This window comes from Pelodiscus sinensis, chromosome 6 (genome assembly GCF_049634645.1).
Source record: "Pelodiscus sinensis isolate JC-2024 chromosome 6, ASM4963464v1, whole genome shotgun sequence".
Classification (NCBI taxonomy): Eukaryota; Metazoa; Chordata; order Testudines; family Trionychidae; genus Pelodiscus; species Pelodiscus sinensis.
The window spans coordinates 97,902,976-97,917,238 of record NC_134716.1 but is presented as its reverse complement, the minus strand read 5'-3'; the positions used below and the strand labels follow the sequence as shown (position 1 = coordinate 97,917,238).

Here is a 14,263-nt window from a genome sequence, read left to right as displayed (position 1 = left end):
TGAAGAAAAAAACCCTGAGCATGGGGTCACCCAGATCAATGATCAAAAGAGACTGAGAATGGTGAAGGAAGGGGGGGGGGGCTTTTTTGTTAAAAAACAGCCTTCTGTATAATACATCAGAATCCAAAGATACTACACGTTTCTTCCCCTTGACAACAACATGCTACTTTCATTTTAACATGAAACAACTGTTTTTAAAGTGTTAAGACTGAGAATTCAGCAAACCCAAGACTACTCCCTTCACAAAACAAACATAGCCAAGACAGATAACTTCAGAAAATATTTTTGGATATCTCTACCACCACAGAGGGACTGCCTCTGACAAATATTTCACATATTAGGTAATTAAACAAAAAACAATACATGAATTTTATGATGCTTTAAATTATTGGTAGTATAGGGAGGAATCTCAATGGGGGAAAAAAATCATACAAAGTCATGTGAACTCTGCTTACACATGAAACATAGAAATAGCATGGGAAGAAATATGCAACTATTCTAGTAATCAGTTTTTATTTTTAAATATGCCAATTCAATGACAAGGAATTGGGAAAAATAAAGTCCTTTTGTAAAGGAAAAAATATCCAAATCATAAGGCTGATCTAAGAGACTAAAACTGACATAAGAGATTAATTGTGTCCAGTCACTCCGATTTTTGAACAGTGGCACAGACAAAACAAAATGAAGTCTGGGCACAAATCTCTACATGCTAAATAGTCAGAAATCTCCTTTGAATTATTTAAGAGTGTCTCGCTCAATATCTTAGCTCGCTCAATATCTTAGCTAAATTTTGTTTCCTACATATTTGGCACAGCAACTGAAGACATAACAATTCATGTTTTATCAATTAAAACAAAGGTATCAGTTGGCAAAATTACGTACTCTCCAAAAGGGGGAGTGCAGGAAGCCTACTCCCGCCCTGTGAGGCACACGTGGCACTCTGAAGTGCCATGGACTCCTCGCAGGGCCGAGTCAGGGTAAAGGAAGCCTCACACAGCACCCCTGCCCCTAGGCCCTGATTGGCCTGGGGGTGGAGGAAGCACATGAAGCCTCCTCCACTCTCCCCCCCGCCCTTCGAGCAGCACACAGCGCTTCAAAGCGCCACACGCTCCTGACAGGGTGGGAGAAGGCTTCGGGCACTCCCCCATCCCCAGGCCCTAATTGGCCTGTGGGTGAGGAAGCAGCAGGGCCTCTGCAGGCCAGATCCACCTGCTTGGTGAGCCAGATCTGGCCCGCGGAGGCCCTTTTGCCCTGATCTAGAATAACAGTTTTTCCCATATCTATGATTCTATAATTTGAGACCCCTCCCAACTGAGTAGTAATGTTTTATGATCCCTATTATCCTACTCCATGTGAATGGATGGGAAGGCCATTAGAAAGAAAAGGAGAAATTTTACTAACACATTTAGGGCCTGCTTCATAACTGCAGTTCTACACCAATGTATCAGAGCCTCAGTTTTTAATACCTCCACTTCTAATTAATTTATATTAAATTTACAAGGGCTTTAACTTATATATACTACAGTTACATAAGTCATTTATATCTGGATATGATATATGTTCCCAAATGTTAATGACATGTTTTCTGTGTCATGCAACTTCACTTTAGGACACATTCATAACTTCAGTAACTAAGGAAAACAAGGAATGTTTGCAAAACAGATGTTGACAGACAAGTGTACAAATTACTTCAACCAAAGCACTTCTAAATTATGTTGTTGTGCTTAGCATGTCAAAAGCATTTTGAAGATTGTCTTAGGTAAAGCTAACCTGAAATAATGCAGATTTAGTTAACTATTTTTCTAAAAATACTGGTTAGAAAAATATTTTATAGGCTTGTAAGTAACAGTTTTAGACAACCCAAACAAAATTGGTAGTACTGTATTTAAAATCAGTCATTTGAGGACTGATAGCCACTTTTCAGCCCATAATCAATATATTTAATATTACAGGCTACATCTCGTATTGTCTGAAAACTGATCAAATACTAAAAAGCCTCATGTATTTTACCTGTTTTCAAGTTTATTCAGAAGATCCAACACTCATCATTCTTTCCTATCTTAAATGTAAGCTATATTTCAAATTTCATTAGCCCATTGAAGTGTACTGTTTCATGTCACACAGTAGTAACAGCCTCTCTAAACATTTATCTGGAGGATATTTTTATGCTTATACAGATTGCAGCATGAATAACGATATGCTACAGTATTAGCAAATCATCATTAACATAATTTAATTATATTCATAACTCTGCTTCTGGTCTTATAAAGAAGACTGTTCCCAGATGCTAGACAGTTGATAAGTCACGTTTCTTTCAGGGTGTATGTCTGTGTCTGATGCTGAATCACTGTTTATTGTAGGAATAAGATGGGAGAATGATTTCCTATTTCTGTATCACATTGCCATTAATACACTAGATATATTAAGTTTCAGGAGAAATAATGGACAAACACTGCCCTCAATCTCACGTTCAGTACAATTCAGTCCAATCTAGTTGTTGCTCAAAAAATGAAGAACTAATTGGAACAGAACTACAAAATCTTTGAACAGTCACAAAAAAAACCATATAACTGTGCAGCAGAACACTCTTCCTATTAATATTCATAAAGTTGCCAGACTAATACTTTTAGTTACTCAAGTATTTTATTTAGCTACAGCCAAAGTAGTCAATAAAGGTTCTACATACAACTGCATGAATATAACTCAAATCTACCTTGAAGCACCAATATTACATATGAAAGGACAATTTAGCCTTCACGGACAATTCTTGCTTGGGCTCTCTGGGTATGTCTAGACTACATGGCTCTATTGCCAGAGCCATGTAGATTAGTTTAACAGATATACCCACATGAAGCGGCGATTTAAATAATTGCCGCTTCATTTAAATTAAAATGGCTGCCGCGCTGAGCCGATCAGCTGTTTGTCGGCTCAGCGCACTAGTCTAGACGCTCTGCGGTCAACATCAAAGGCATTTGTCGACCGGCCCGGTAAACCTCATCTGCATAACGGGGCGGTCGACAAATGCCTTTGATGTGAACCGCGGAGCGTCCAGACTAGTGCACTGAGCCGACAAACAGCTGATCGACTCAGAGTGGCAGCCATTTTAATTTAAATGAAGCGGCGATTATTTTAATCGCCACTTCATTTGGGTATGTCTAGTAAACTAATCTACATGGCTCTGGCGACAGAGCCATGTAGTCTAGACATGCCCTCTTTGTAGGCTACCAATTAGGATGTTGCTTTTAATGTTTTTGTGTGAGGGTATCTGAATACCAGGAACTGAATTGACAGTACAAATTTATTTCACATGTGAAATTGAATGCCATTAAGTAGTGGTGACTTGGTCACCACAAATCTCAGTGGATTCTGACAAATGAGTAGTCAGTCAACATTAAATGTTTAGCTTCACAAATTGAGCATTTAACTGATGGGTCAAAAAATGAAAGTTTTCCACTATTTCTCTTTTTTTTAAATCAATAATCCTGTGAATTTTTTTTTTAAATTGCCATCTTCAGCTATTAGAATTAGAAGATAGCTAGGTATTAAGTACTGTTTTTTATGAAGCTATACAACTGATGTTTACAGTCTTGCATACAGAGTTGGGGTTTTTTGTTTGTTTTTTATTTGTTTTTTTAGTAGAAAGAAGAGAAAACTTCTGAAAGTAGACATTCCTACAGATTTTTTTGCTCATGCAATATTAGAGTCAAAATAATTATGAGGCAATTTCAAACAAAGAAAAAAATAATCGCCCAACAGAGAAGTCACATTAGGCAATACCAAAAATGAATGGAAACTGATAGAGATAATTACATATTCTAATACTAGAAGACTTGCTCAGTATTGTTTGGGTCCTTCAGGGCAGGACCTTGGGGGTAGTGGGGAGGGGGCAGTGCAGGAGGCTGGGGCAGAGAGGGTGAGAGTGAGGGTTGGGGGGGGGTGGGGAAGGGGCTCAGGGCAGAGGTTACCATTTGGCATGGGCTTCTTCTCTCCCCACAACTTCCGCGGCTGCCAGGGTCTTTTTCTCTCCGCCATCTGGCGCTGCAGCCAAGGGCTGGGGTTGGGGGGGAGGAGAGAGATATTTGGGGCAGCGGGCTTCTTACCTGAGTGATATCTACACAGCAGTATTATTTTGGAATAACTCAGTCAGCGTCTACACAGAAATAGTTCTCTAAACATAATATCGAAATAATGTTGAGCTGGAGGACTTCTTACTCCGACTCCTGTAACCCTCATTTCACAAGGAGTAAGTGAAGTCAAAGGAAGAGCGCTCTAAGTTGGACTTCCTGCTGTCTAGACAGCGGCAAAAGCTGAAATAAGCTATTTTGACTTAAGCCATGCAATTGATGTAGCTCAAGTTGCGTAGCTTATTTTGGCTTTAGGCCTGCAGTATAGACGTGCCCCCTGCTATGCTAGCAGGCAAGATGGCAGAGTTTTAGCCCTGCTGGCCGCTCCACTGGTGCTGCAGCTGTCCCCAGCGGACACCCTGCAGGATCTCTCTCCCTTGTTGGCTCGTTGCCCTCAGTGGCCGCTCTCAGTATTGCATCCCTCCGAACAGCTCAGCCCCTGCCTTTCCGTGGTATGGAAAACAGGTCCCCTTCCTGGCACTTTCAGTTGCCCTGGCACAACCAAACCCTGGCTTTGCTTTAAGTTAGGAGAAGAGCAAGCTCCATACCAAGCTTGGTGGCCCTAGCTCTTACAGTTTAGAAAGTGTGTTTCCCCTCCCCCCATATCTATACACACACACACACGGTGTGAAGACAGATTTAATATTGTTTATCTGCTTCTATAGGATAGAGGTGCTCTCATACTTCTCATAACTAGAGATAAAACCTCATTTACTATTGTGAATGTTTCCAATTTTACCAAGAGACTTGTTTTAAATTGCTGTACAATTCTTTAGAAGGCAATTGTGTAGCCACTACTATGTTCAACTTTACATTAAAATATTTACTTAGTTTAGAATAAGCATGTAATCTCCTATACAAGTTGGTTGTCTCAATTTTTGAGCACTCAGATTCTCCTCAGGTTTGTAGATTCACAAGTTTTAAAGGCAGATGGATCCATTGTGATCATCTAATATGATTTTCATAAAACAAGCCAGTAATTTTAATCCTATAATTCCTCCATCAAATCCCATTACTTGTGGTTGAACCCAGAACATCTTTTAGACAGACACTAAATTATGGATTTAAAAATTTCAATATTTCTCTGTTCTGCTTGTGTCTTCGTGCTGTGATGACTTTTGAAGCTAAAACACAAATGTTAAACAGGAATATTTAATGGAAGATCCATTTACAGAATATCTTAATCTTCAAATAGATTCAAAGATTTTTTTAAATAATCTCTGAAACCATTCTAAATGTTCACTAGCCAGATTCAAATTTTTTATGTTTATTCTTCATATTCTTGTCTTTGTATTCACTATCACCTATAGTCACCACTCCTACCTTTCAAATGATATATTTCTTTTGCTTGCAAAGCAAGACAGGAGATATAAATGTATAGATATATGGATTATCTTTTCATCACTAATTCTTTTAGCATATTTTCTAAAGTTTCCATATTTAAAGAATTAGGGACACCGTCTTCCATAATTCTGTTGATTTAATCTTTTTCCTTTGATATTTATCCAAGTTTAATTTCTATAAACTCTGCTTCCATAAATTAAGTGTACAGGAGCATGTGTATCATACTGTGATTTGCATACAGAAGAAAAAAATTCTTAGCTGGGCTACTGCCCCCCCCCCCCCCCCCCCACACACACACACACACACACACAGAGAGAGAGAGAGAGAGAGAGAGAAGATGCATTTGCAAACAACATGCCATGTTTTTATAGTCACAATAAGTAACTTTAGAAGACAGTATGTATCAGTGATCTTCAGGATTTCCCCCAAAGCACACGTGTTTTAATGTGATGTTTCATTCTGAAAGTTGTTTCCTTGGCTAGTCATAGTTCATCTGTGCTGTAAGCACAAGTCCGAATCTTATTTTATTTAACTGTTCAATGTTGCATAGTAGATTTAATAGGCCATTCTAAAATGTCTATATCTAAGATATTGTAGTTTTTCTGCTCTCCAGTTCTGTCTATTACATATTACAAACACCTTTTAGAAGCATTCTACAAACTATAGATTTTTTCCATCTATATTTAGGAAGGCCAGTGAAATTTGTTGTAAACTTTCCTTCAATTCAGACTCTTGAAAACCTTTATTTCTTCATCTATAGCAGCAGCAGAAATTTATTCTTCAGAAGTTTGACAAGATTGTACAGAAGTACTGACCAATTATTAGCAAACTGCACTACTTATCTAATTAGTGTCAGCAATTCTGATGTTATCTTTTGATTTAATGAAACCACATCTCCTGGAAATAAAATCCTAGCTTTGTTTCGTCCTAAAAACTTAACAGAATGGAAATAAATCTGAAGTTGCTTCATGTTAACTGCCTGGATTTCTTACATCACTTTATTATAAAGAGGTTTTGCACAGCTCAGTGTCAAATCTTACATCAGCTTTCTAGTTAATTTCATTTATTTATCCTTCATTAGCAACATTCTGATTTCTTCTAACATCATATTAGTCTTTTCTTTTCTATCACAGCTTCCTTCAATATGCTCTTGATGGAGATACGGGTTGACTAAACTATCTAAATTAGTCACATTAATGTAAAGGTTGAAAAAAGTTTTTTTCCCAAGATCTGAAATTTTGCAGTTTGAGATCTTCAAAGAGTTATAGGTATGTTCTATAGCATTAAGCTAAGTCTTTCCTTCACACTTAATCTTAGCTCCCATCTGGATATTAGCCTTAGCTCTCTCCTATCATTCACATTTTCCGAACTCAGTTTTCCGAACTCAGGTGCTTTCAAGTTCAGACTTATGTGGCTGGAGAGGAGAGTGAGAATTGGACTCCTCTTTAACTTGAGCTGAAACCTGCCTGCTTTGCACTGAGACTCACTCATTAATTGCTCTTTTAACAACTGCAGACAAGTTCTCCTGCAAATAACAGGGACAAATCCAAGAGTACTGCTTCACAAAGTATCATGAGATATACTACAGACATGTTGCAAACAAGAGCACAGAAACAGAGAGGTCACAGTAACTTGAGTGGGGTTTTCCACTAGAGATGCTGGCACCTGAGCCAGGCTAATCAGGGTGTACAGACCCAGGTGTCAAATCACTTGGCTTACTGGGCAATTAAAACAGCCTAAATTAAATGTTCTTCTCTATACCGCTTCCTATTTATTCTTCTGCTAACTATGCAAGGATTGTGCTCATATCCATCACTGAGAAGACTGTTTCTTCCTCTGCGTGGAGCTACAAGTTTATCTGATGGATGAAGCTGCAAGATACCGTACCCTGTTTCATTAAGCATTTGTATAAGAGCTATACATGTACATGATTCTTTAAGTAGGATTGCTGTCCAAAGACCTGAAAATCCCAACATATCCAGAACAAATAAAAACCATTGAACCCTTAACTTCTATATAAGCTTCTTGCACTATTCTGAAATCTCAAAAAATAACAGTTTGTGTGTGTCTTTAAAACAAGTGTAATTGGATAAATGGCTTTATTAACTCATGCCAGAAACCCACAGCATCAATACTTAGGCTATGTCTAGGCTGCAAAGAAAAGTCGGAAAAAGATATGCAAATTGCAAACCGCAATTTGCATATCTTTTTCTGCTTTTTTTTTTTTGGAAGAGGCTTTTCCAAAATTTGGCTCATCTACATGGGGCCAAATTTAGGAAAAATCTCCTCTTTCAGAACATCTCTTCTTCCTCATACAGTGAGGAATACAGGGATGCCAAAAGAACACGTCCGCTTTTTCAGAAACTGTTCCGAAAAAAGCAGAAGCATTCCTAGGAGGAGGCAGAGCTTTTCCAAAGTACCTCCAGTATCCTGGAAAAGCTCTGCAGCATAGACATAGCCTTAGGGATTTGAATTGCACAACAATATTTAACTCCGTTGATATACAAGGGTTGCTTTTAACCTATTAAGACCTACATGGACCGTCTTTTTGTGTTATGTTGCCACAGGTGTGTGGAGCTCATTCACTGAAAGTGGGAAGGAGCTGCATACAGAAGATTCTCTGTAAAAAATGTTCCATTTTGGAATTTGCTTTCCCTACATCTGTCCAATGCTGTACATCAACTTTCTAGATGCCTTCTAAGGCCCAATTTTTGACCAGTAATTTAGGGACCTGGTGGGTTGATGAGGTTTTGTTTGCTTTGGGGATTATATCTGCTAGTACAGTATTTGCTTATTGAATCAAATGAGCTTCTTATACCTTTGCCAGCCAGGTTCTTATACTTATGCCCATCGCTTCAGTATTTGGTCCCTTTATACATATTTGAAATGATGTAAAACCTCCTTCTTTCTAACTGCTACAAGTAAGTGCTTCATCTGAATTAAGGGAAGAAGGGAGACAAAAGTGAGTGCCTCCAACAGAATAGGTGTTCAGTATTCCAGTCATCTGCTGTATCTATTTGGGCATAGCAGTGAGTAGTCCCTGGGCATCTGATGTGGTAAACTAACTCCACCTCCAAGTGGATATCTTTCCCACACCAAGAAAAACTTTAGAGAGAACCAAGTTCCATAAAGTGCTTTCCTCTCCCACCAGCATCACCTCAGTCTTGCCTGAACTCAATTTTAGGATCTTGGATAGGCAAACTGACTATGCAGCCCTGCCCAGTGTAAAACCACTTCATCTTCTGCAGTGAAGACTTCAGTTTTCATCCTGCTTTGTTTTTTATGTCAGCTATTGCTGGAAGATCATTTGCTCAATTACAGTTTAACCCACCATTAGTTTACAATGTTCTAGCACAGCAGAATAGCGGTCACATCTGCATGCGGCTAATGGTGCATGTTTTCTCTGGAGTTTAATTTCCTTAGGTCAAGCTGTTATTCAAAGCAGCTCACCACCCTTTCATACTGGTGTTTATGGTAAATTTCAATTGATGATCAGTTGGTAGGACTTCAACTAAAAAACTGATTTTCTTCACAATATTAGAGAGAGGCACACCTCTACAGAAAGATGGACTGGTAGTGAAAAACTGAAGCCACTGCTCTGCACTGCATAACAAACAAGTCATCGAGTCCCATGTGACTAGCTCCAACAGTAAAATCACTAGGCAAAGTGCCAACTTCTAGGTATTAACTTTCTTGTGACACAAAGATCTTCCAAAGATGTTGAGTGTAACCAGCACACAATGGGGACAGAGAGTTTTCTTGAAGAAAAGACACCAAAGATATCCAGATGGCATTACTTACAGGGAAATTATTTGTGGGTATAGCCCAAGGGAGTAATTAGCAGCCTAATGGCCAGTTCTTACCTTAGTGGAGTGTCTTTTCACAGAATGAGAGCCAACTTCTGCTTCTCTGCCAGCAGAAAGTTGAATGTAATACTACCCACTGAACAGTCTAAAAATATTTTCTCATTTAAGGTAATAGGTCAGTCCTTTATATAAACATGGAAGCGGGTTTTTTCATACATGCTCCCAAAAGCGTTATTTGTAACTCAGACATTTCTAATCATGCTATCATAATTCCTCAAGTATTAGTTAAAAATAAAATCTTTCTTCTGAGTTTCCAATAGCTACAGGCGATGTACATACAAAATAAAAAATTAAAACATTAAAATTAAACATTATCAGCTCACTGCCGTCTCATAATTTTTCATGCACCCCTGCAACTGATATTTAAAAAAAGGTTAATAACTTGTTCTTTGAGATGTTTTGCTTGTGTCTATTCCAATGTAGGTGTGCACATGCGTGTACAAGCACCAGATTTTCCCTCAGTGACACCCTCATAGCACAGTATATAGGAACCTTCTGATCTAACTCCTTCTTTCAGGAATTCCAACAGAGGGGTAGTAGTGTGGGTTTTGAAATGAACATGAGCAACACATCTCAAAAGCAGCAGTTAAAGGTTAGTAGTAGTTTTTTTCATGAGTGCTTGCTGATGTCCCTTCCAATATAGATTATTTCATGGGAGGGGGATTGGAGTTCATTTGAATGCCAAAGCACTGCTTTACCAAAGCCTGCATCATCTTTGGCTTGTTGGGTGACAGCAGGAGAAAAAAATGTACTGATTACCACAGATTGAGAGACCACTTTCTGGAGAACAAAAGGGTGGGTTCATAGCTGCACCTTGTCCTTGAAGACGGTCTGGTGGCTCACAGACAAGAGCCTGTATCTTGGAGACCTTTCTAGCAGAGGTGAGAGCCACTAGGAAAAACATCTTCTAGAACAGACACAGCAATGAGCAGTTACCAGTGGTTCAAATGGAGGTCCAATCTTTTTGTACCAGGTTAAGGTCCCAACGAGACAGAGGCTTGTGGCTATAACTGCTCCAACACTTATAGGAATCATTTACAGATATGATCTGGGAATACTGACTGACCACTTACAGAGTGGGTAAAACAGAGCTAGTGGCCAGATGGACTATTAGAGAGTGAATTAGGCAATCCAAGATAAAGAGCAGAGAGGATTCATCAGGTTAGACATCCCACCCCCTTCTAAAGCCACCAGATATAACATCTCTTCCATTTTACCAGACACATGGCTTTAGTTGATGGTTTCCTACTCCCCTCACATTGGTCTGAGGTCGCAGTAGGTTTTTTTTTTTTTAAATCAATAAGTAGCAAGAGTAGAAACCTCTGCTCCTTAGCTCTAGACAAGTACCTCCTCCACTGCTCCTTCCTATTGAACTGACCAGAAGTCTTAGGCCAGAAGTCTCTTGTGAGAAGGAGAAATCTGAAGAGGGATGGGAAGGTAGGGTGGGAAGGAGGGGAACCAGTGAATTGCAGAATCTAGTCCACTTCTACCGTTTGTAATATCCAACAGTCCATGCCCAATAAAAGTTGGGCAACCAGTCCATGAATGAAGAGGAGACAGGCTCCAAACACCATTTTGGTATATTGTCCTCATGTGTACCCTCAAAATCTGACATGTCTTGAGGGCACAGTCACCTGAGCTGATGCAGTGTGGGGTGAAGGGCATCTCACGTAGCCCCTATTCTACTTCCTGTTGAAGTCCCATCTTTTTTGCTGTTGTGGAGGATAGAACTGGACCAAAGGTTGTGATTTATAATGCTTCTTTGTGGGGCACATGTAGGCCTAAGGACTTCAAAGTAACACTTTAATCTTTTCAAATGTGAAGCTTTTAGTCAGTTTCCTCCATGAAAAGAAAGCCCTACTCAAATCTTACATCTTCAATGGTCTGTTCAGCCTCATACTGGAGTCCCAATTCCTGTAGCCAGGAACATCATCTCAATGACTATTGAGGCCATGGACTCTGTGTCCAGAACCACTTGGGAGTGACACCTTGATTGCGGACTTCCCCTCCTCAACTAAGGCTGTGAACTCTCTCCTGGATTCCAGAGATAATAGCTCCTTGAATTTCTGCATGGATGACAGAGCTGAACCTGTATTGTATTAAAAGAACCTGACAGTTAGCTATTCTCACTTAGATGCCTCCCATCAAATATACTTTTTTTGTCAAACCCAATTTGTTGGTATTTTTAGCATTCATTGATAGGTCACATTTTTCTTCTCTCCCTCTCATTTGCTGCTGAGATGACCAATGAGGTAACTGGTGGATAAGAATATAGGAACTCAGTCCTTGGAGGGGAAATGAAATATTTTCACTCCATCACTTGTTAGCTGGAGAGATGCAAGAGTTTGCCAGAGAGCCTTTAATTGCTGTATAATAGCCTCATTTAGCATCAAAGTTACCTGTGATAGTCCTGAGGGTGCCAATAGGTCTACCAGGTAGTGAGAGGAGTCAGCAATCTCTTCTGCTTTTATGCCCAAATTTTGGGCCACTCTGTGCAGAAGATCCTAACGTGTCCTGCAGTTGTCCATAGTGCGCACCACGGTTGTTCCCATCAACACCTCATCCAGAGGGTGGAAGATGACAAGGCTTGTATCATCAGAGGCTCCTGCACCACTTCTTCCTCTGGTGAATCTTATAAAGGGATATCCCATCCCATCCATTAGGACGAATCTTGGCACCAGGCATTGACACCCATTCTGAGGTGGGTGACCGGGAAGGTCATCCTTCTGAAGGCACTGAATATACAACATCTCAACTGGGGTCTCAGAAACTGATGGAGCATCTAAGAGTTCCATATTGGACAATCATTGGCACCTGCCATTGAGATGGCGGCCATGGTTTTGTTGCCACCAATGTCCAGTGCTTTGTACCTGCAGCTGGATCAGAGCTCTCCTTGGTGAATTATAAGATTCAGCCGCTATGTCTCATTCAGGAGAATCACTGCTGGTCATTCATGGTGGCATAATGCTGTTCAGCGCCAACAAGTGGTGATCTGATGAAGGAAGAGTGCTACCACCACATCATTGCTGGTTTGTCTTTCATAGACTAGAGTAGCCCATATATTACCAGTGCTTCTGACAATTCACACCATGCTGGAGTTAGTGGCATTAGAAGGAAGAGTTACTCACCTTGTGCAGTAACAAGGGTTCTTAGAGTGGGTGCTCCACTCGAGGTCCTGGCATGTCCCCATGTTGACAAGGATGAATGTGACTCCCAGGGAAGACATCTGTGTGTTGGTGAGGACTGTTGGGACAAGAATCTGATTTGTTCACTTTTGTACAGTGTTGCTTTAGTAGGTGCTGCTGGTGGTACCAGAGGCTGCATCAGCGTCAGTGCCCTCAGAGGCAGCGTGTTGGCATGGGTAGGCTTTGGCGCAGTCTTTAGTACCAGTATTGTCATGGTCCTCGGTGCCATGTCCAGCAACAGTGCTATTGGTGCCAATGTCAGTACTGAGGATTTGTGCCTCCATTCAGAACGTGCACATGTGTCTGGTGCACTATGTTTTGCCGGCACAGTGCTGGTCTTATCAGCAGTGCTGGCTCTGGAAAAGTTTGGTATCGGGAACAGAGATCTGGCTGGGGATGTCCTGGCCTTTGTCCCATCAGGGACAAGGGGGTCACGTCTTTTCTGAAGTTGAAGTTTTCTCTCTCTCTCTTGGGTTTTCGCTGAAGAGAGAGAGTCCTCAAGTTCATTGAAGCGTTTTCTCATACAGAAAGATCTTTAGCTTATTTGCTTATTCACATCTTGCCCATTCTGTAAGATTGGAACAGTGCAGGCACTTCTGGAATAAATTGACTTCTCCCAGGCATTTTATACAGGAGGAGTGATTGTCAGAGGTGGGCATGGAGCCTCTGCATGAACCACACCCTCTGAATCCTGATGAACCAGTCATATCGAACTGGGGAGAAAACACAGGAAAACAAACTTTTTTTTAAAAGGGAATTCTTTTTTTGTTTGTTTTTGGGGGTTTTTTTCTTTGACAAAAAAACAGGGAAGAAGGGACTGAAAGCATGGAAAAGGGTGAAAACTGAGGAACTTTTCAAACTGTTTTGTCATTTTACGCCAGTGTTTCCCAATTTTTTTTGACCACGGAACCCTTTCAAACTCAGAAAAATTTCAAGGAACCCCCTAACCAGGGATTAAGTTTATCGAGTTAAAAAAAAAAAAAATCACACCCAAACACACACAGACTGCCAGTACACCACAATTGGTAGTAATAAGATGCTTTTTCCGGTGGTAAAAGCAGAGCGGCAGCGGGGGACGTGGGAGAGGGATCTTGGGTTGATCGGGCAGAAGTGGGACAAGCAACTGTTGCTGCTGCTAGGTCCGGTGGTAAAAGCAGAGCGGCAGCGGGGGACACGGGAGATGTCTGAAGGGGAAGCGGGGAAGGAGCCAGCGTCTTTGCGCACTGGGCTCCTCTGTCTCTTTATGGGCGGGGGGAGGGGAGCGTTCGGGTTCTCGCGGAACCCTTACGTTCGCTTCGCAGAACCCCAGGGTTCCGCGGAGCACCATTTGGGAAACACTGTTTTAGGCCAAGAAGCTCTATCTGCTGCCAAAGACAGTAGAGAAGGAACTAAAGCACTGCATCATGTGCACAATCAACAGACACTAACAGTGCAAGGGGACATTACTGCACATGAGTGTCATGGCATGAAATTGCTAGAAAAGATCTCTGATCACCAGCATAGATATGCACCAACAGCTAGAGTGGAGCACCCACAGGGACATCACTCAAATCAGAACAGCATGTCCTTCACCATCTGGAATGCCTCTGGCACAGATAGTAAAGCCAAGGCTAAATTTCCACAATGGCGCTTTCTCTCCCTGGGGTGAATACTAGCACTGGACTACACAGTGCCCTTCCCAGACCCAGTCAATGATGTTCTGCACTATGTAGGTATTTCATAGCCTTGCATTGTTTCTTCTTTA

General features: G+C 40.8%; 1 protein-coding gene across 12 annotated transcripts in view; it reads right to left on the bottom strand.

The window, feature by feature from the left end:
* ARL15 (ARF like GTPase 15) overlaps positions 1 to 14,263 on the bottom strand; it is a 301,461-nt gene that overhangs the window by 145,762 nt on the left and 141,436 nt on the right. For 4 of the 12 annotated variants that reach the window (XM_075932470.1, XM_075932476.1, XM_075932474.1 and 1 more), the window contains one exon: positions 5,766 to 13,232. The exons of the other annotated variants lie outside the window; for them this stretch is intronic. In XM_075932470.1, the coding sequence (XP_075788585.1) occupies positions 13,068 to 13,232 (165 nt within the window). In that variant the 3' untranslated portion in view covers positions 5,766 to 13,067. Of the gene's footprint in view, positions 1 to 5,765; positions 13,233 to 14,263 lie in introns of those variants that run through there. 12 annotated transcript variants of the gene reach the window in all.